Source organism: Misgurnus anguillicaudatus, chromosome 12 (assembly GCF_027580225.2).
Source record: "Misgurnus anguillicaudatus chromosome 12, ASM2758022v2, whole genome shotgun sequence".
In the NCBI taxonomy this organism is placed as follows: domain Eukaryota; kingdom Metazoa; phylum Chordata; class Actinopteri; order Cypriniformes; family Cobitidae; genus Misgurnus; species Misgurnus anguillicaudatus.
In genome coordinates, this window is record NC_073348.2 from 39,604,279 (window position 1) to 39,623,679 (window position 19,401).

The 19,401-nt window shown below is 34.8% G+C and overlaps 2 protein-coding genes across 8 annotated transcripts in view; both read left to right on the forward strand.

Moving 5' to 3' along the window:
• Window positions 1-2,439: 2,439 nt before the first annotated feature.
• slc25a1b (slc25a1 solute carrier family 25 member 1b) lies at window positions 2,440-11,225 on the forward strand. The gene is made up of 9 exons (XM_055207465.2): window positions 2,440-2,712; window positions 5,373-5,480; window positions 6,641-6,740; window positions 7,155-7,293; window positions 8,481-8,565; window positions 8,810-8,914; window positions 9,012-9,127; window positions 9,221-9,294; window positions 9,513-11,225. The coding sequence occupies exons 1-9, from the start codon at window positions 2,601-2,603 to the stop codon at window positions 9,625-9,627; spliced, it is 954 nt and encodes a 317-aa protein (XP_055063440.1). The 5' UTR covers window positions 2,440-2,600; the 3' UTR covers window positions 9,628-11,225.
• Window positions 11,226-12,330: 1,105 nt separating this feature from the next.
• The window catches only part of pi4kaa (phosphatidylinositol 4-kinase, catalytic, alpha a), a 34,476-nt gene continuing 27,405 nt past the window's right edge, over window positions 12,331-19,401 (forward strand). For 4 of the 7 annotated variants that reach the window (XM_073874590.1, XM_073874594.1, XM_073874592.1 and 1 more), the window contains exons 1-12: window positions 12,331-12,546; window positions 14,936-15,052; window positions 15,199-15,292; window positions 15,377-15,465; window positions 15,681-15,753; window positions 16,300-16,559; window positions 16,783-16,867; window positions 18,242-18,393; window positions 18,472-18,537; window positions 18,613-18,709; window positions 18,816-19,007; window positions 19,075-19,175. In XM_073874590.1, coding sequence (XP_073730691.1) covers window positions 12,451-12,546; window positions 14,936-15,052; window positions 15,199-15,292; window positions 15,377-15,465; window positions 15,681-15,753; window positions 16,300-16,559; window positions 16,783-16,867; window positions 18,242-18,393; window positions 18,472-18,537; window positions 18,613-18,709; window positions 18,816-19,007; window positions 19,075-19,175 — 1,422 coding nt within the window. In that variant the 5' untranslated portion in view covers window positions 12,331-12,450. The remainder of the gene's footprint in view (window positions 12,547-14,935; window positions 15,053-15,198; window positions 15,293-15,376; window positions 15,466-15,680; window positions 15,754-16,299; window positions 16,560-16,782; window positions 16,868-18,241; window positions 18,394-18,471; window positions 18,538-18,612; window positions 18,710-18,815; window positions 19,008-19,074; window positions 19,176-19,401) is intronic. The other 3 variants (XM_073874591.1, XM_073874593.1, XM_073874595.1) reach the window with 2 other exon arrangements.

Below are 19,401 nucleotides of genomic sequence, written 5' to 3' on the forward strand. Positions count from 1 at the left end.
TGGGCCTATTCTTTACGTTGTTTACTGCATTAAGACAGTGATATAAATACACTAAATTCACTTCACACTATAATATATTATTAAAGCATATACGGTCAAGCAGAAAAGCCCAGAATGTGCTCGTTTTCATTAAAGGTGCAGTGTGTAATTTTTAGAAGGATCTCTTGACAGAAATGCAAAATAATATACAAAAACTAAATTATCAGGGGTTTTTAAAGACCTTTCATAATGAACCGTTATGTGTTTATTACCTTAGAATGAGACGTTTTATCTACATACACAGAGGGTCCCCTTCCATGGAAGTCGCCATTTTGTGCCGCCATGTTTCTACAGAAGCCTTAACAGACAAACTTTTTACTAAGTTGTCTCCGACAAAGACATGTTTGTCCAGTGGCAACTACCGCAGCTTCTCTATGTGTTTCAAAAGCAAGGGGTGAGCAGTGGACTACGCAGGTGGATGCAATTTGCAACCTCACCACTAGATGCCGCTAAAATTTACACACTGCACCTTTAAAGGAAACAAACGTGCACTTTAGGGGTTTGTGTTCTTATTCTGTTTGTAAGTGATGCGACTAATTCGTGGTTAGTGGGTTTTTTTCTTTCTAAGCCGGTCTGTAAAATTATCTGCAAACACTTATTATTATTGTTATTTGGTGGATTGATTAAGATTTGTGTTACCATATGTTTACTATGAAAATATCATTGTTAAACTACAGTTACTATCAGACTTCTTTTTTGATGCAAAGCTCATCACAACATGTATGTAGCCCATCATGTGTGTGGCTCATCATTTCAAAAAATGATGTGTACGGCACAACATGTAACCTTATGTGCATCTTGCGTGATGTCAAAAAAGTGTCTGCTGCAGATGCATCAAAAGGGTTTATGATAAAAGAGACCAACCGTTTGCCAGATAGTCGCTTAATCTCATGTGTAATCTGAGTTTAGTGTTAAAGGGAACACAAAACTTTAAGATGTCAAAAAAGTTTGTCAAAGAAACATAGCTACATCCCTTTTGGGTAAAGCTATCAGATATTGGCCTAACTAGCAGGAAGGACTAGAAAAAACAAATAGTTATGTTTATGCATGAGGGGGTGTGTCCTTCAGCTTCATAATATTTATCATTAATAAAGGGAAAGCCTTTAAGACTTAATCATATGCAAAAAGCTTAATACGTTAAACCGACAGGTGAAAACTTTGCATATCATAAATAAAGTTGTTACAGGACAAAACTATAAAGCTGGCTTGAAAAAAACGGTTTAGATCATTTTATTCAAGTTTTTAAAGAGCTTATCAATATCTACATGCTACTGTCAAATATTTAATTTCGTATAATTTAAAGTGATGGTTTGTTTAAAAATAATATCATAAAGTCGTACCGTGGATGTTGTTGTTAACAATAGCAAAAAAATGCAATAATGTGCCAATTGCAAAAGCAAAATCTTCTGAGTTTACTACTGCAAGCAAAGAGTATACTTCTATACTCTTTGCTGCAAGGCACAGTGAAGGAGACAAACTGGGCATGCGCACTGGCGTCACAGCGGGAGTTAGATTTCAAAATAAATGTCCTCAGCTAATGAACGCAAAAACAAATCTCTGGATATTACAATTCATATCTTATTTATTTTTTTGTAGAAAAACGTAGCATTTTAAAAAGAGATTTATTCAAAATATTGTTAGATTTGAGGATCGTAAACAAAACACTTAGCAATTAGAAAAAAATAATAATTAAACGTTTTTTTAAATGGTTGGTTTAAATAGATAGGTAATGTAATTGTATTTATTTATATATTTTCTTTTATAAATATTTTAATGATTCTATTTATTATTACTTTTTATCTCTGTGAATGCTTGTACTGAAATTTGGAGTGATGTATGATAATAATAAAAATATTTGTGAATCGTAAAGATTTTCTTACAAATAATTTATTTAAGTGTAGTGAACGGTACATAAATTGTGTAGTGAACAGTACATTTATTGTGTCCTGTAAATATGTTTTTACGTTAGTTGACCATTACTCAAATACAACCAGCAGATGTCCTCGCCTCACAAAAAAAAATATAGGCCTATAAATTTTGTTTTTCAGATTTGTTTTCAAATATAGCCTTGATGCCAAGGTTTGTCACACAAAATTATCCACAACACAAAATCATCTTTGATTTAAAATCTAAATACTCTATATTGTATTTTCTAAAAAAAATCAAAATAGTAAATACTACATTTTTTTACTAAAATCATAAATACTAGCTGTAATAAGTCTATACAACATCAGTATAAATTATAAAATGACTGAATATAAACCAATCACATATAAAGCGGTTTAAATTTGTAAACGCCACGCGAGCCTGTGATGTCGTTCCACCTTAACAGCGCTGTTGTGTCTGTCAAAAATATGGCGCTACAGGAGAAACTCGCCCCTCCCTAAAAACACACGGAGCTCATCTGACCCACTGACAGTGAGAGAGGAAACTTTGGGCTGTCAAAAGATCAGAAGAGCTCCAGAAAGCCCTTCACGTCATATATGAGCTCCGTTTATCCCGCTTATAAGTGCCTCAGCTGTGAATGAATCGCGCGTGCCTCTGCTTTTAAAACGAGCAAAATGTCAGGGAACCCGAAATTTGTGAGTCCTTTCCACAGACCCCACTGTCTATCCGCCGCTGCCCCCGCCGGCCAAACCAAACTCACCCACCCTGGAAAAGCTATTTTAGCAGGTAAGTGTCGTTTTGTGCTTGTATCGTTAAAGTTATGCAGTGACTGATTCCAGATCAGCGTTTTTGCGCGGTCACGCAGGCTGTTTACAGTTATTTACTCCATTGATCCCCTACAGGACAGTAGACGAACATCTGAGTCCAGGCGAGTATTCACAGTGATGTGTGTTCATGTTAGTGTGTGTCTCGTGCACCCTGTTGCGTCACATCTGAATGATACAAAGTTTAAAAGAAACTTTGATACAATGTAACACTTTTGATTGTGAGGTCGTCAGCTGACTGTATCAGCAGTGTAACGTGTCAGTCCAATATTAGCTTGCATACATTAAATGTCTTCTGTTTAACAAATCCAAAAGGAATGCAACCGAATTTCACTTCAATTTTGGGAAAATTCTTTAAAGGTTCCTATTTAACTTCTGGCTCAATTCTAATAAAAATTCCATTTGCAATCCGCTTACATTCCTTTAGGATTTTCTTAAACCCGAGATACCAAATATTTATTTGATGTCTGCCTTGAACATGTAGTTGTTGTGTTTTTCCACTCTTTCCTGCAGCGCCTGAATAACTAGTTAGTGGGATTAATGTCTTGCCAGGGCACGTGTTACGTTCACAGCAGTGAGAGTTAATGGGCAACTCATAATAGTTTCATTCATATCTAATCATGTGCTGCATGTTTCTTGTCCCAGTCTCAGCAAAAACTCAGTGGTTGACTTTATGAGTGCATGGATTTTTTTGATGACAAAAGCATTTCGATGTTGGCATGCATAGATAACACAATAGCATGGAATGCAGTTCATGGCGAGTGTTTTTTAATGCAAATATGAGGTGTGTGTCATTGCTTATGGTAGGTGTCACATTTACCTGTCAGTCATAATTCATTATCTGTATGATGTTCAGTACAGTATTTTTATGATAATAATAAAAGTGTACTCGCATTCACAATGAATAAACCAATGGCTCAGCAAAAAAAAAAAACACACACAAAGATGACGGGTTAACATGTGCACACACACAAGGTCATTATTGCATCATATAGGCCATGTGTGTTTGACTTTAGGACAAAAAAAAACAGGATTAATTGCATCATTCATACATACTGTGCTATTGATCATGACCAATCATCCTTTACTTAATGATCCTAGTAGTGTTGTTTGTTTGCTGTCCGGTGAGCACTCGTATCTGACGTGACATTTGCCCTAATACTGATACATCAGGTGATTTCATGTGATTGTATGAGGAAGACCCAGGCTGTGTTTAAGGAAGAATGTGACCATGGTGTTGGGTTTCATGATGTCATAAAAGTAGATGATGTTGTCCGCGTTTGCACCCCTCCAAGCAGTTTTGATGGTTTGAAGAAACCAGCAAGTCAAACAAGTTAGATCAGATAAGATAAGAGCTCGTCAGGGATGTGTAAACCTGTGAAACCTGAAATAAAGTGTGTTTGTTTTCATCTGTGCTTTTTATTTAATGGTCTCATTCATTCATAATGGTCTCACTTGTGTGTATTTTTATATCTTCGAACTTAAGAAGGAAACAAAGTTGATACTTCAATGACAGTGAATGGTGACTGAGCCTCTCAGTCTGTAACTTTCATGTTCATTGAAAGAAAGTCATAGATTTAAACAACATTCTTGAGCAATAAACGTTTCCTATGAATTTTTGTCCTGAAGTCACATTTGAATGTTCATCACCTGTAGTTTTGTGCTTATTCGAATGAATGGCACAGTAGGCGTCAGCAAAGTTAAAAAGTAATTAAAGAGCAGGACGTTTGCGTAGTCACACCCATCTGTAACATAAAGATGGGCGGATCCAGTGGGAAGAATATATCCAACCAATAGCAGCAAGACTCTCCGCCCCCATCACTGCTGGCTGCTCATCTGCAGATGTGCTGAACTGAGACATTTAAGGAGGCGACAGATAATTGAGTTTTGCAAGAAGTACACCATAAGAAGAATTGCAGACACTTTATAGACATGGTGCTGTATATTAAACTTTAGTGCAAAGATCCTGCCGATTTGGAAACCTGAAAATCAAAGAGACGTGGGTTGGGCTCTTGTCACCCGGGTCATTAAGCAACCACTGAGAATACCCTTGAGACCCTTTTCTCAAACGGCAATAATACCCTGGCAGGCACTTAAAAGACTCAAGTAGTGCCTAGCAACCATGTAGCAAACTGCTCCAAGCACCTCAACAACCCCATACCAACATCCTGGCATTCTGGCAAAGTGTTTTGCATGGGCGATCACAGCTTGCACAATCAAATTCAGTTCTTATATACAATTGAGATGTTTTGTACTTTGCAATCATTATTATTGTTACAACCAAAGACGTATTGGCAGCACAATATATCATTTCGGCATTGACAAATATAGTCACATCGCAAAGTATTATTTCAAAAGGAAAGCAATTTCAGATGCCTTTATCAGTGGTACACCATAAAAAATGTTTATTAACTTATGCATTGCATATCTTTTGTATAGAAATGTAGGAATGCATAGCAAAACAAAGGTTTTCAATCATCCAGCATTTCTCATATGCAATAAACATCACAAAAAAAAATCAAAATCTTGTACTGTCAATCCTCACCAATATCATGCAGGTCTAGTAAAAAAGGGTTTTAAATTGTTACTTTGATATTAGTAACGTCGTCTGTGTTTTAGCAGGTGGACTTGCCGGTGGCATTGAAATCTGCATCACGTTCCCTACAGAATATGTGAAAACTCAGCTACAGTTAGATGAAAAGGCCAATCCACCTCGATACAGAGGAATCGGTGAGTGTTTGCTCAAATATTGATGCCTGTTATCATCTTATACACTCTTAAAGGTGCAGTGGGTAAATTTGAGTGGCATCTAGTGGTGAGGTTGTGAAAGGCTCAGTTCACTGCTCACCTCTTGCTTTTGAAACGCATAGAGAAGCTACGGTAGCCGCCACCGGACAAACATGTCATCGCCGGAGACAACTTAGTACAAAAGTTTGTCCGTTAAGGGCTTCTGTAAAATCATGGCGGCACAAAATGGCGACTTCCACGTAAGGGGACCCTCTGTGTATGTAGATAAAAACGTCTCATTCTAAGGTAATAAAAACATAACAGTTTATTATGAAAGGTCTTTATACACCCCTGATAATATAGTTTTGTATATTATTTTGCATTTCTGTCAAGAGATCCTTCTAAAAATTACACACTGCACCTTTAAAAGTAAATGTGCTTTATGATGCCATAGAAGAACCATTTGTTTCCATAAAGAACCATAAACATCTGAAAAACCTTTCTGATTCCCAAAAGGTCCTTTAGATTATAAGATTAGATTCTTTGAAGAACCTTGACTGAATGGTTCTTTGAGGAACCTAAAGTGTTTTTTTTTTGTAGGTGTGAAGAACCTTTGAATCACCTTTATTTTTACTAGTGTTTGTCATGAGCGTTGCATCAGTATTGTTCTGGGAGTTTGTCTGAAACTTTCATTGAAGTTGATTAAAGAATCACCAGCGTATCTGACGTTCACCTGGGTTTAAAGTTCAAGGTTCAGAAGATTCATTGAGATCAGAGCGTGTCGGCCATTGGACTTTAGATGCTGGCTTCTTTTCACATCACGCTTATCTGCACTGATTGTTCAGCCACGTTTGTTTGTTAACCAATAGTACAGCTGTGATCCACAGTGCCAGGTTTGGAGAGTCTGAGCGTTCACACCGGGCACGTTCTCTTCTGAACTGATGAATGATTTACTCGACTGCAGGAGATCAGCGCGAGAACAACCCAAAAGCTAAAAAAAAACGCTTTAATAATTCATACCCCCCCACGCTTTCTAATGATTTGCGTTTTGAATGTCCCGCGGTCTCAGATTGGAATGCTCTTTAATAATCTACTATATATTACAGCAGTAATAATGCTGTTGAAATGAAATCATGTGACTCTTGTATTTGGTTCTCATACAGTTGATTGTGTAAAGCAGACGGTACAGGGTCATGGGGTGAAGGGTCTGTACAGGGGGCTGAGCTCTCTCCTCTATGGCTCCATTCCCAAAGCTGCAGTGAGGTAAGCATTTACTGACCTTCTGGGACAAACCACCATAGTCCTGCGTAAGGTTTGATGCCTCTGCAAATTATTGTGCATACGTCGGCAGAAAGTGACTGTCTGATTGACATGAAAAACGACCAATCAGAGTTTAGTTTAGTTTCTAACGTTAATGGAAAAGGTTTGGAAATTCATTTGTTGTAAACATCTATGGTTCCTAGACTTTTCAAGTCCCCCAAAAATGGAAGAACATTACAAGTCTGGTTTATTTGTAACTAAAAATCTCAAACACAATTCATCCATTGCAGCCTGGTACCTTGTAGACTATTAAAATACTCTTGAAAAAGAGCCCATGCACATGCTGTCCTGGAACTTAAACCTAGTTTAAAATAAAGTACTCACTATATATATATTTATCCTTCATGTCCTCCGCAGGTTTGGGATGTTTGAGTTTCTTAGTAACAAAATGAGGGATGAATCTGGGAAGTTGGACAGCACACGTGGTTTGATCTGCGGGCTGGGTGCAGGTGTGGCTGAAGCTGTAGTTGTTGTGTGTCCTATGGAGACTATAAAGGTGTGTATGAGAATATTTACCTGATGATGGTGTTTTTATATTGCATTGATAGTTTGGATTGTATGCCTACACTGAGATTAAGCAGTACATTGTGTTCTGTTTATTATAATGGGATGGGAACTAGTTTAGTTAGTTTAATCACATCAAATTGCATACAGTGACTTTTGCAGTTTACATGCTTTACCAAATAAAATGCATTAAAAGATGGAGAATATTAGCATAAGTAATTGCATTTACATTTATTCATATAGCAGACACGTATACACTGTAAAAAAATATTTGCTCCCTTAATTTTTTTTGTTGAATCAACTTAGATTTACAAGTCATTTCAACTTACTATAATTTAACTTGATTAAGATGATATAAGTACACATAAGTTGTTATAACATTGTGTTATAACAAAGTCAACCTTGTTTGATAAGTTGCAAATCATCTCTTGTCAAGATAAATAATAGTAAGTTGAAATAAAAATTTTAAGGCAGCAAAGATTTTTTGCAGTGTATCCAAAGTAACAATATAACATGCGATTCATCTTAAAATGCAATAAACAAGAAATAAAATCTTTCATTCACAACATTTAGATATCAATAAATACGGCAAAAATATATTTTCAAATAGAATTTTAAAAAAATACAAAAATTACCAAAAATATATGTACTGAAATATATTGTAAAATATGTTTACAAAAATTTATTTTAACCAATACATTTTTTTGGCCATTTACGGTATGTATAATGTGGAAAAAATGTATATATAAATATATATTCACATAAAACTGATAAGAAACACTTTAAAAGTTACAACCCTGTAAAGATAACTAAGATTAAAATTAAATATATTTTCAACTGCAAATTATATACTTATAATTGTATACTGTAATAATAAATACATTTTATACAAGGAAAATACAAGTAAAATATGCAAATACAAGGAAAATATTTTTTTTCTGTATGGGTTGTGGATTCTTTTTACAAAATGTATTTATTTTAGCATTTATTTAAAACATATTTTTGGCCAAATAATTTTTTTTTTTTGCTGTATTGGATAGTATGACTCAGTACACAGAGAAATTAAGGAAAGAGAAAGTTTTTTTTTTTATTTACAAGATACAGTTAAAAGTTTAAATCAGCATTGACACAAAAATATTAGTTTATGGGTACAAATATATCTATATTTTTCAATTTCAGGTCAAATTTATCCACGATCAATCCTCAGCAAACCCAAAGTACAGAGGCTTTTTCCACGGTGTGAGAGAAATAGTCCGAACACAAGGTGAATGTTATACCGCAGAGACACCTGCTGGAGAAACACATTTATAACAGCAGATATATCTGAACCATTATACTCCAGCAACAATATGTGACCATATGAACCAGTTATTAACCAAATAATTCACAAATTATTGTTAACAAAGACTACAAACCCATCTACCTATATAAATAATATGTTTCCGTGTTCTTTTACTAGCACTCTTGTTGATGTATTTTGTAAATTACACTTATTTTACTGTGTTCAGGACTCAAAGGAACATATCAGGGTTTAACAGCTACTGTACTGAAGCAAGGCTCCAACCAGGCCATACGATTTTATGTCATGACCTCGCTGAGAAACTGGTACAAAGGTGTGTGAAACTCATCCACAGACATTATCACAGTCATGAAGTAAAACTGTTAAAGGATCAGAACTTATGAATATCTTTGTGTTCACTTTAACACTAGGTGATAACCCCAATAAGAATATTAATCCTCTTATAACCGGAGTGTTTGGAGCCGTTGCGGGAGCAGCGAGTGTGTTTGGAAATACGCCGCTGGATGTGATCAAAACAAGAATGCAGGTGTGGGATTAAATAGCCTCATTTATTAGACTGTGATGTTTAAAGTTATGCTTGCCAAAGAGATGTTTTTAATATTAATATTAATATTTAAAGGGATTAGAAGCTCACAAATATAAGAGCACCATTGACTGTGCCGTCAAGATCATGAGACACGAGGGACCAGCCGCGTAAGTCAAACTATCACAAAACATTATTATTTATAAGTGAAGTCCAGGTCACATTTCAAAATATGTTTTAATAATTTTCTTGACAATTAAACACACAATTTTACAGATGTATTAATAGGCTAATAGAAATTTGGATTCTTTTTAAATTTAGGGTGAAATTCATCCTTAATGTACAGTAACATCTATGTGTTCACTTTGATTTGATTTCTTCTCTCTAGATTCTACAAAGGCACAGTGCCCAGATTAGGCCGTGTGTGTTTGGACGTGGCAATAGTGTTTATAATCTATGATGAAGTGGTTAAAGTTCTCAACAAGGTTTGGAAGACCGATTAATGATGTTGATCAAACATAGTGATGGGCGAAGTCTGCCCCTCATGACATCATGCTGGTGTGACGACCGGGAACATTTACACAGGGGCCAAAATATTGACAACAACCAATTGAGTCACTGGAATGTGCTTAATTTTCAGTTTATTCAAGACCCCAACTAATGTGAGAAATACACCTCATACTTGAACATTAGATTTATGATAAATAAGATTTTTTCAGCTCAAGTACCAATTTTAAAGATAGATTTATTTAATGAATAGGGATAACTTAATCTTTGGGGAAGCAAATGGATTTTATAAAGCATTTTAATGTTGCAGAAATTTTCTTTTTACTTTTTAATAATAATTTGTTTCTAAAGTGCAATTCACTCATTGCAAACATTCCTGTTTCTTATTTTCTTTACCTCTAATGAGTGGGTAAAATTCACCATAAAAATAAAAAATAGAAACGCTGTGCATCTTAAAAAAATACCTTGGATGATCTAAAGAAGTCAAGTTATAAATAATAGTTTTATAACCTATAGTGGTACATATAACACATGCACTTTCAGATTTGGTAGTAATCCAGGTTGAATGATTATTTTAAGTGCCTATATTAATATAGTTTTTTTCTTTGTTGATTATACTTGTTTACATTAAGTAATTGCCATAAATTGCATTTAATTATTTCCTGCTGTAATAGCATTTCCTAATGACTTTAATATATGATTGTGTCTGAAATTTTGCTCTGTTTTGGGCTGGATTTGAATACATGTTTTAATACTTGTATGTGCATAACCACTTAACCCATATACTATAGAAACTCAAGTGATTTTTACTTAAGGGAGCGTCACCAAAGAGACAGATTACTCTATAATGGTAAATATAATGTTTACTTATTTGGCCTTAACTAAATGTACAGTAGTTAATAATGTTAAAAGGGTCAACAAATGTGACCAATGCTGTTTACTAAATGCCTTAAATATGATTCACATGATGTTTTTATGTTCCACGGTCTCATGCTGTCCTACCTCAAATATCTAAAAATAAGTGACTACATTAAAATCTCACTAAATCTTTGAGGGAAAAGTAACACGATATAAAAATAACATATAATGGATGACATTTTAAGAAGCGAATGTCTACTTTTCATCATTGCAATGTAAACCATAATGTAAACATTTCATATTTTACAAGTGTGTTAACTTATGATATGCAGTAGTTTTATAGGTTAAAAGTATCCAGGTAAGCGAACAGCTAATAATGTGTGCTGTTTACCTTTACCATGCATCATGTGTTGTGGTTATGGGATCATAAAAGTCTTTATTTTGCAGTATCCATCAGACTTCTGTTCATTGTGTTGTTGCCAAATCAGATGTAATGTATGTATATGCTTTTGTAAACGCAGCTGACCCATGTTGGGATGGAGAACAATACCAGATGTTAACATAGGATTTTATTTTGTGTTTCTGACATCAGAGTGCATTCCAGATGTGTGACCTTAAACATGCATTAATTGACATGTTTACAAGAAATTAAATCTGAGGACAGATCTAATGTTTAAGCATATTGTGCCTTCAGATCATGTTCTCATTTGGAATAAATGATGCTGACTGTGTAAAATGAGTCTGTCTTGTTTTTTCCCATACATTAGGTAGAAATAAAGGGTGTGCAAGCCATTTGAATGACCCCAATACAATGCACTTAACATTGGGATGTTTGGATATAAGTGTTTTGAAGGATTTAGGCTGCTTTTATGTCATTTTTTAAAAGACTTTTTTTTTTTAATGAACCATATTCTTTGTGTTTTTTGTGTCGAAATATGTTTTTTTAAGTTTAGATCAAGATTCAGATTTTCATAAAAATGAAATAAGGAAATTTTAGTGAAGTGACCTCAAAATTTTGACTGAAAATATATAAAATCTGTAGTGTTTGATATATTTAGAGAGGCGTATAAAACAAGATTTTCTCCCATGATATCATCTGTAATCGTTTTGTTCATATTTATATAATTTTATTACTAATACAATAATATGTCACATTTAATTATTTTATATAAGTTTACCCATACAGCAAAAAATATAGTTCTTTGGCCAATTTTTTTTAAATATATGCTAAATAAATTTTGTAGAAAGTAAAGGTTAATTAAATATATTTTTAAATTTGGAAATGTTTTTTGTTACATTTCTAATTTAACAACCCATATGGCAAAAAATATATTTTCCTGGCCAAAATATTAAAGTTGGTATAAAGTCTATGAAGTATGAAATATATAAATATGTATAGAATTATATGTTTGCAATTGAAAATATATTTAATTTGAATCTTTTAAAAACTTTAAAATCTTTTGTTTACAGGTTTGTGACATAGAAAGTTTTTTCTTCCAAATATATTATAAATGGCCTCAAATATATATATATATTTTTTTTTTCTAAATATTTCAAAATATATTTCAATATATACAAATAAATATTTTGTATATTTTTAAATAGGCCTATATTTAAAATTATATTTTAAATTGCCGTATGGGTATCTTAACTATAATTGTGCAAAATTATTTAGAATGAAAATATATATATAAATCACATGTATTATATAATAATTTATTATATAATTATGTTTAGATTAAGCAGATGCATAGTTCTGTATAAATGAAATATATTTATCATTTATCTCTATATTATTCTCCTCAGTGATGTGTGTGTGTATGATGCTCGCGCTCGTTGCGTTGACCTTGTCAAATGTCCCTTCAGACTCTCCGTACTCGCAGCTCTCATCCGCTCTCAGTAGATGAGCGTTTCATTTTAAGATGTAAATATTTGTTTGTTGTTTTATAAATAAATGAACAATGTCTTGGAAGGGGACGTCGAGAGGTTTTTATTTTAATACTGTGCTGTCTCTCGCGCGCTCTCTGGCTGCTCATCGGCCCGCTCCCATCGACAAGGTGAGAGATTCACTTCCTATTAGCATCTGAAGCTAACAGCTAACAACCAAAACAAAACGACATATAATACAAACTCTCATATTAGCGCTGCCTTATTTTGTTTATATTAAACTTTTCTGCCCTGTTAGTAATTAAAATCACACGAAATTACTTGTGAAGTCATTGATTTAGCAGTTCATCCTTCCCTTTACAAACCCTGATGTGAAGATATTTACGATATTATTATTATTATAAGTGTGCCATGATTTGGAGTATAGGTTAAATCTAACTATATTGTAATAATTAATTTGTTGCTCAGTTGTGTTACAGTTGTCAAGTCGCAGACAGTACATTATTGTAATAATTGTACATAATACATGAAGTAATGTAAAATAGTTGACTACATTTATTTATAAATATGTCAGTGTTGAATCATTCAACACAATTACATCAGTCACACCACACTTATATTTAAAATTTGCCCAGACAAGACTTTATTTAATTGTGAATAATATATTGAAAAACTTTGTTTCCAAAACTGTGTTATATATGATACTTTTAAAATCTGTATATAAAGCTTATATACATTTAGTCTGGCACAAATGTTTGGTTATAAAACCAGTCAGTCTTGATTTGCTTCTGTTTTTATGTTAATATCTGACAGAACGTGGTAAACCAGACCGGGTGGATCTTTACACAAAAAACGACATGCTTTACTACGTCTTTAAAAAAAACCTCATTGTCATTGAGTGTATGGCAAATTCAAACAGTGTTTAAAAGAGCTATTGAACATTTACTGTATATGATTAACTTGAGCTAAATATGTAAAAAAAAGTGCTCTCTTCTTGTTTATTTGCATGTGATAATGTATAGAGATTCAGGTGTGGTTTCATTACGTCCACATGACATTTGATCTTAATCTACTCCGAGGGAAACTTCTGTATTGGGATTTACTACTATTATTATTAGTATGTTTAAGAGATTTCATTATGCATGCATGGGTGATATTTAGAGAGGAACAAGTTGTGCCGACAAAGAAGAACTCCTCTAAAGTTCACTTTAGTGATGAAAACAAGTCTAATTTATTGGGAACATTATGTTAGGTCATAAAGTGTCATGGGGATTTTGGGCCTTTTTTACAGCTACATGGGCATGGCAGAGTGAATGCAAATGTTAACCAGAACCTCCTTCGGCAACATGTGCTTCTTGCCCTGCAAACATCTCTCAATCAACCTGCAATTTTCATGTAGGACAATGTGCCTACGGCCACACTGCAAAATGGGTGAAACAGGTCCTTCAAGCTAAAAATAATGAAATAATGAGATGATACACTGCAAAAAATACTTGAGAACTTTTGTATTGTTTTAAAAAATTCTTAAATTAAGAATGCATTTTCTTGATGAGCAAAATGACCTAAGAAAATAAGTCTAGTTTTTAGACAAAAAACATAACATTTAAACAAGCAAAAAATCACTTAATTCAAGAAAGATTAAAATAAAAATGTCTTACCCCATTGGCAGATATTTTGCCTGTTTTAAGCACAAACTCACTTAAATTGTATACCTTTTTTCCAAAAACTAGACTTATTTTCTTAGGTCAATTTGCTCATCAAAAAACACATCTCAATATAAGAATTTTTAAATGTTTATACTGAAAACAAAACAAAAATACTAAGTAAAAGAGTTATTTTTTGCACCGTAAAATGGCCTGCATGTCAAAAGTCTTGTTTTAATTAAAAACGAAAAATATCTAGAAAGTTCTTGGCAACAAAGTTATGGTTAAAGGGACACTTCACCCATTTGCATTAAGCTTTGTATAGTTAGAACCCCAGACATGTTTTTGAATGGTCATGCATAATTTTCTCAGTTGCCGCTGAGACAGGAGAAATACAGATTTCGGTGTTGCACTTCCTTCTTTCAATGATGTAAAAATCATAATTTTGCATCATTGAAAGAAGGAAGTCCAATATCTTTGTTGAGGGAGTGAGACTACAAATACCCCTTTTCTCGGTCAAATAGGCACCAAATTCTAAATGTATGTTACATTTCACCTACAAATATAACACACTTTCAATAAAGATTAATGTTTCTACGGGTGAAATGCTCCTTTAAGAAACTCACAACAGTTACTGAAATGTGAAAGAGATCATAGTGATGTCCTGCAGTCTCAGACATGATGAAGTACTTCTTACAATTTTGACAACTGAAAACTTTTTCTTGTAATCTTCTTTTGTGCTACAGTGGTTACTGTTCTCTTATTTTGAACACAGTGTTTACCACAAAATAAAGGTTTTGTTGAAGTGCTTTGGTTAAACACACTAGTATAACATTGATATACCCCCAGCTATTAGTCCTTCAAATTTTGAGTGCTGAAGATTTTTTTGAATCTCCACCATATATGTGTACTATAGGTTCAGAAGCTACAATGCATGTGTCCCGTGGACATCCGTGGTGTCTTCCAGTTGGATGAGAGGAGGAGAGATGCTGTGATCGCTTTGGGCATCTTTCTGGTGGAGTCTGACTTGCAGGTACTGGTCTCCTCTGTGAACAAGCATTGAGCCGTAGTGGGATACGCCTGGTTTAATATATTGGAGTGATTGATGTTCAGTTTACTTGATTTAAAAAAAAAACAGTAATGTGCATTTCTGCATTGTGTGTTTATGTACATCTACAGCACAAAGACACTATTGTCCCATATTTGCTGAGTCTGCTGAAGGGATTGCCAAGGGTGCAATGGATCGAAGAGTCCTCAGAGAGAAGAGGAAGAGGTTAGTAACTAAATCTCTTTCTTATCACATCTTGTTATTTAACGCTCCGCTGCTCATGAATGGAGGTCTCACTTGTGTTTTCAGACACGCTTCCTGTTGCCGAGAATTTCTCCTTTTGTTTGGTGACGATGCTCTCAGACGTCGCCCAGATAGACGAGTCCATGCGAATCCAGGTGCGCCATTGTCTGATGTTGATTCGGGAATTTGCTCTTCATTTTGTCCTCATTCATTTAATTTGGAGGGATGGAATATCAGAACATTTGTTACAACGCAGTGCCTTCGCTTTCCATTATGCATTAGCAGCCTCATTTAACACCATATTTCAGTAGTTCAGTTACACAAAATTTGAACAAACTGAATGTCATTGATAGATTCTTTTTTTTTTTAGATTCTGGAAGCTGTGATGAATCTCATGCAGGTTCTGGTGGAAACATGTCAGAACATTGAAGGTCAAGAAAAAGGTCTGTGTCTTCCTGCTGTGAGCACCACAACCGGATGAAATTACTTTTGTAACATAAGAACATTTAACAGTAAAGGGGCGTACACACCAAATGTAAATTCAACGATTTGCGCAAGTAGATTACATACAAAGTCAATGCAAAGACGTGAAAAGATGCGAACACGCACGGGACGAGGCAAATGGCACGATTGCCGCGAAAACATGTGCTATTCGCCTCAAATGCATCTTCTTGCCATTTAAAAATATTCAAGCGAAAAATGTGCATGATGTGAAGTTAAATCCCGCGAGTAATTTAGAGTGAGGAACGCGATGTGTTTGGTGTGCACGCAGCATAAGACTGATTTTATTTCACAGGATATATTTGTTTGGTTGATTGAATAGACATGTATATTGCATTATATTAGCAGAAACATTAATTTGATGAAACCAAACTTTTTAATTGCTTTGATATGAGTAACATACCAGAAATTTTTTAAGATTTTTAATATCATGTTAACTTTATATATTTATATGAATTTTAAAGATCCATTATGTCTGATATCTGCAGAATTCCAGTGTAAATACACTGTGCCCTGTTTGCTCGGGGCGGTTCGAGCCTTCGGCCGCTACAGCAACACTGAAGAGCCCCTGCTGTCTAAGCTGTTCCCGCGGGTGAACCCACAGCCTTTGTTCACAGAGGGGACTGAGGTGATACGACGGAGGTCCTTTAACGATTTCCGCTCCATCCTTCCGAGCTCTTTCCTCGCGGTCTGCCAGAGCGACACACTGCGCCGCAAAACCAGCAGCACGGCCAGCATCTCTCAGCAGGTATCAGTGTTCATTTATGTTTTACACCAACAGGGGACGTATGCGTCTTTAAATCGAAAGTGCAAATACGCTCAACCCAAATGGTGTGATTAAAAACTTGATTTCAATAAATGCTTAAGCATAAAAAAAAAATTCGGGATTGTCAATTAGCTGTTTGATGATTAATGATGTTGGGTTAAAATAAATGATCTGATGTTCGTAACGCCTGCTTTCTTTTACATAGGCCAGTCCTGAGCGTGCCGGTCTTCCTCCCAGTTCACCGTCTGACCCCTCTGCTCCGTCTGACCCCTCTGCTCCTTTTTTTGAAGGTAATTGTAAATAATATCTGAGTGTGTTGGTCCTGCTGTCATTGCATACTTTAAAAGTACGGACATACAACCCATTATAAAATTTTCTTATCACAGAGTCCACTGACGTGCTGTTTGCTTTCATACTAGGGCAGGTCAATATACACCGTAATTATCATAATATTGAAAATTTGCATACAGCAATATGAATATAGCAATAGTTAACTGAATTAGTGCTGCCTCACAATTAACCGTGACTAATCATTTGCAGAATAAAAGTTTTGTTTACATAATATAAGTGGGTGTATAATAATTATGTATACATGTATATAATTAAGAAACATTTGCATACATGTTTATATTTATATATAATTTATATTTTTTCTTAAAATTATACATGTATGCATGTGTATTTATATATACAGTACACACACACACATATTATGTAAACAAAAACTTTTATTCTGCAAACGATTAGTCATGACTAATTGTGAGGCAGCACTAAACTGAATGATTTTAACTCATTCACCACCAGCCTTTTTGAGAAGAGTTGCCCACCTGCATTTTTGTGATTTTAACAAAAGTTTCACAAAATTCCTTGCAGGAAAAAATATCTTCTATAAATATATAAACATACAAATTATATCAAATTAAAGAACACACCCTTTGCTTTCAAACAAACAATAAACAAACAAACAAAATGGGGAAAAAACTTTCATTTTATATTTACTTTTTCCACTTAATTTAACCACTGAAATATGGATATGGACATTTTGAGCAAAAAGCTTAAAAAATTGTGTTTTTGTAAAGGAATTTATGTTAGATATCAGACTCAGAATGACTATCAAACATAAAGGCAGTTAAAATAAATCATTAAATCTTTTTAACTTCCGTTTTTGATTAATTCGGTATTACACTTTCACTTTGAAATTCGTCCAGAAAGGCATATTTATTAGTTAAATATTAACTCATAATTGACAAGATAACTCGTCAATGGCGGGGAATGAGTTAATCTGTTAAAAATGTTATGTATAGACTGTTTCATCGGACGCACGTAATACACGTCTGTAAAAAAAAATCTATAAAGTAGATTTTACAAACTTTAAGCATTATCCTATCACATATTGCATAGTTTAGCATGTTAAATCGTATCATAATTTTCTACAATATAATCCATTCAGCCCTATTTTAAACATTATGCACACTATGTCATTGCAGCAGGTTTGACATATTGTTTTTGAAGTATTGTGGTTTGATCTTTGCATGCTATATACATAATGATGTTTGTGGTTAGGCTATGGATTTGATGAAATGCTTGTTGGCACGCAAAACTCTCCCAGGACTCAGAGATGTGCTTGTGCTTGATGTGTCTTAACCTGAATGCCTTTTCTCCAGCAGGTTCATATCTTCCGGATGGCAGCGCTGTAGACCCAGACTATTATTTCTCCACCATCAGCTCCAGTTTCTCCGTGTCTCCTCTTTTCACAGGCAGCAACAGTAAAGAGATTGACGTACCTCTGGATCTACTGAGACGCCTCCTGAAAATGGTCAGTGCTGGTTTTATATCTGTCATGTCATACTTGAAGCATGTGCATGTATTTATCTGTGTTTATCACCCTGGACAGGTGGAGCAGTGCGTGTCCGAGTCCTTTTTAAAGATGCTGGATCAGACAATGGCTGACGTGCTGGAGGTTTGTGTTTTTTGTTTGGAAACTTTAGCTTTGTGTTTGTTCTGTTGCATTAATCTGATTTGTTGTTTGTCACAGACGGATCCAGCAGCGAATCTCTTCTACAAGTCCTTTAGTGATCCGCTGTATGTGGCCATATTTAAAATGCTTAGGGACACCTTATACTACATGAAAGGTGAGTGACAAATAGTTACAGCTGACCCATAAATCTTATTATTCAGTCTGTCTGTGTGTGTGTGTGAAGTTAAATGAAACATTTTGCTGCCAAATGATGTTTTCAGAGCTCCAGACGTCGTTTGTAAAGGAGGTTCATGACTTTGTCCTGGAGCAGTTCAGCAGCAGTCAGTCTGAGCTTCAGAGGATTCTTCATGACGTGGAGTATCTTCACAATGAACTGAACCCGCTCAAACTCCGCTGTCAGGCCAACGCCGCCTGCGTGGACCTGATGGTTTGGGCCGTCACTGAAGAACAGGGTGAGTTTATCTGTCAGAGAAATCGCTGGTGTGTGATGTGACTCGTCTGATGTTGTGTTTTTGGTAGGTGCGGAGAACCTTTGCACAAAGCTGTCGGAGAAACTGCAGTCTAAGACGTCCAGTAAAGTGATCATCGCACACATGCCCCTCCTCATCTGCTGTCTACAGGTACGGCCCTGAGCTCCGCCTCCTCTCATAGGAAACAAACACTGAAACACATCTATGGCAAATGACACAATAAAGGGTTAAAGGCTTGAATGAATTAGGGGAGAAAACTGATTATATTTAAGTAAATTATTGAAACCCTAAATATATAGTAAAGTTTGTGTGTGTCTATGTATATGTTTGTGTATCTGTTTGTTTGACTGTCGATGTGTAAGTGCTGGTTTGTCTG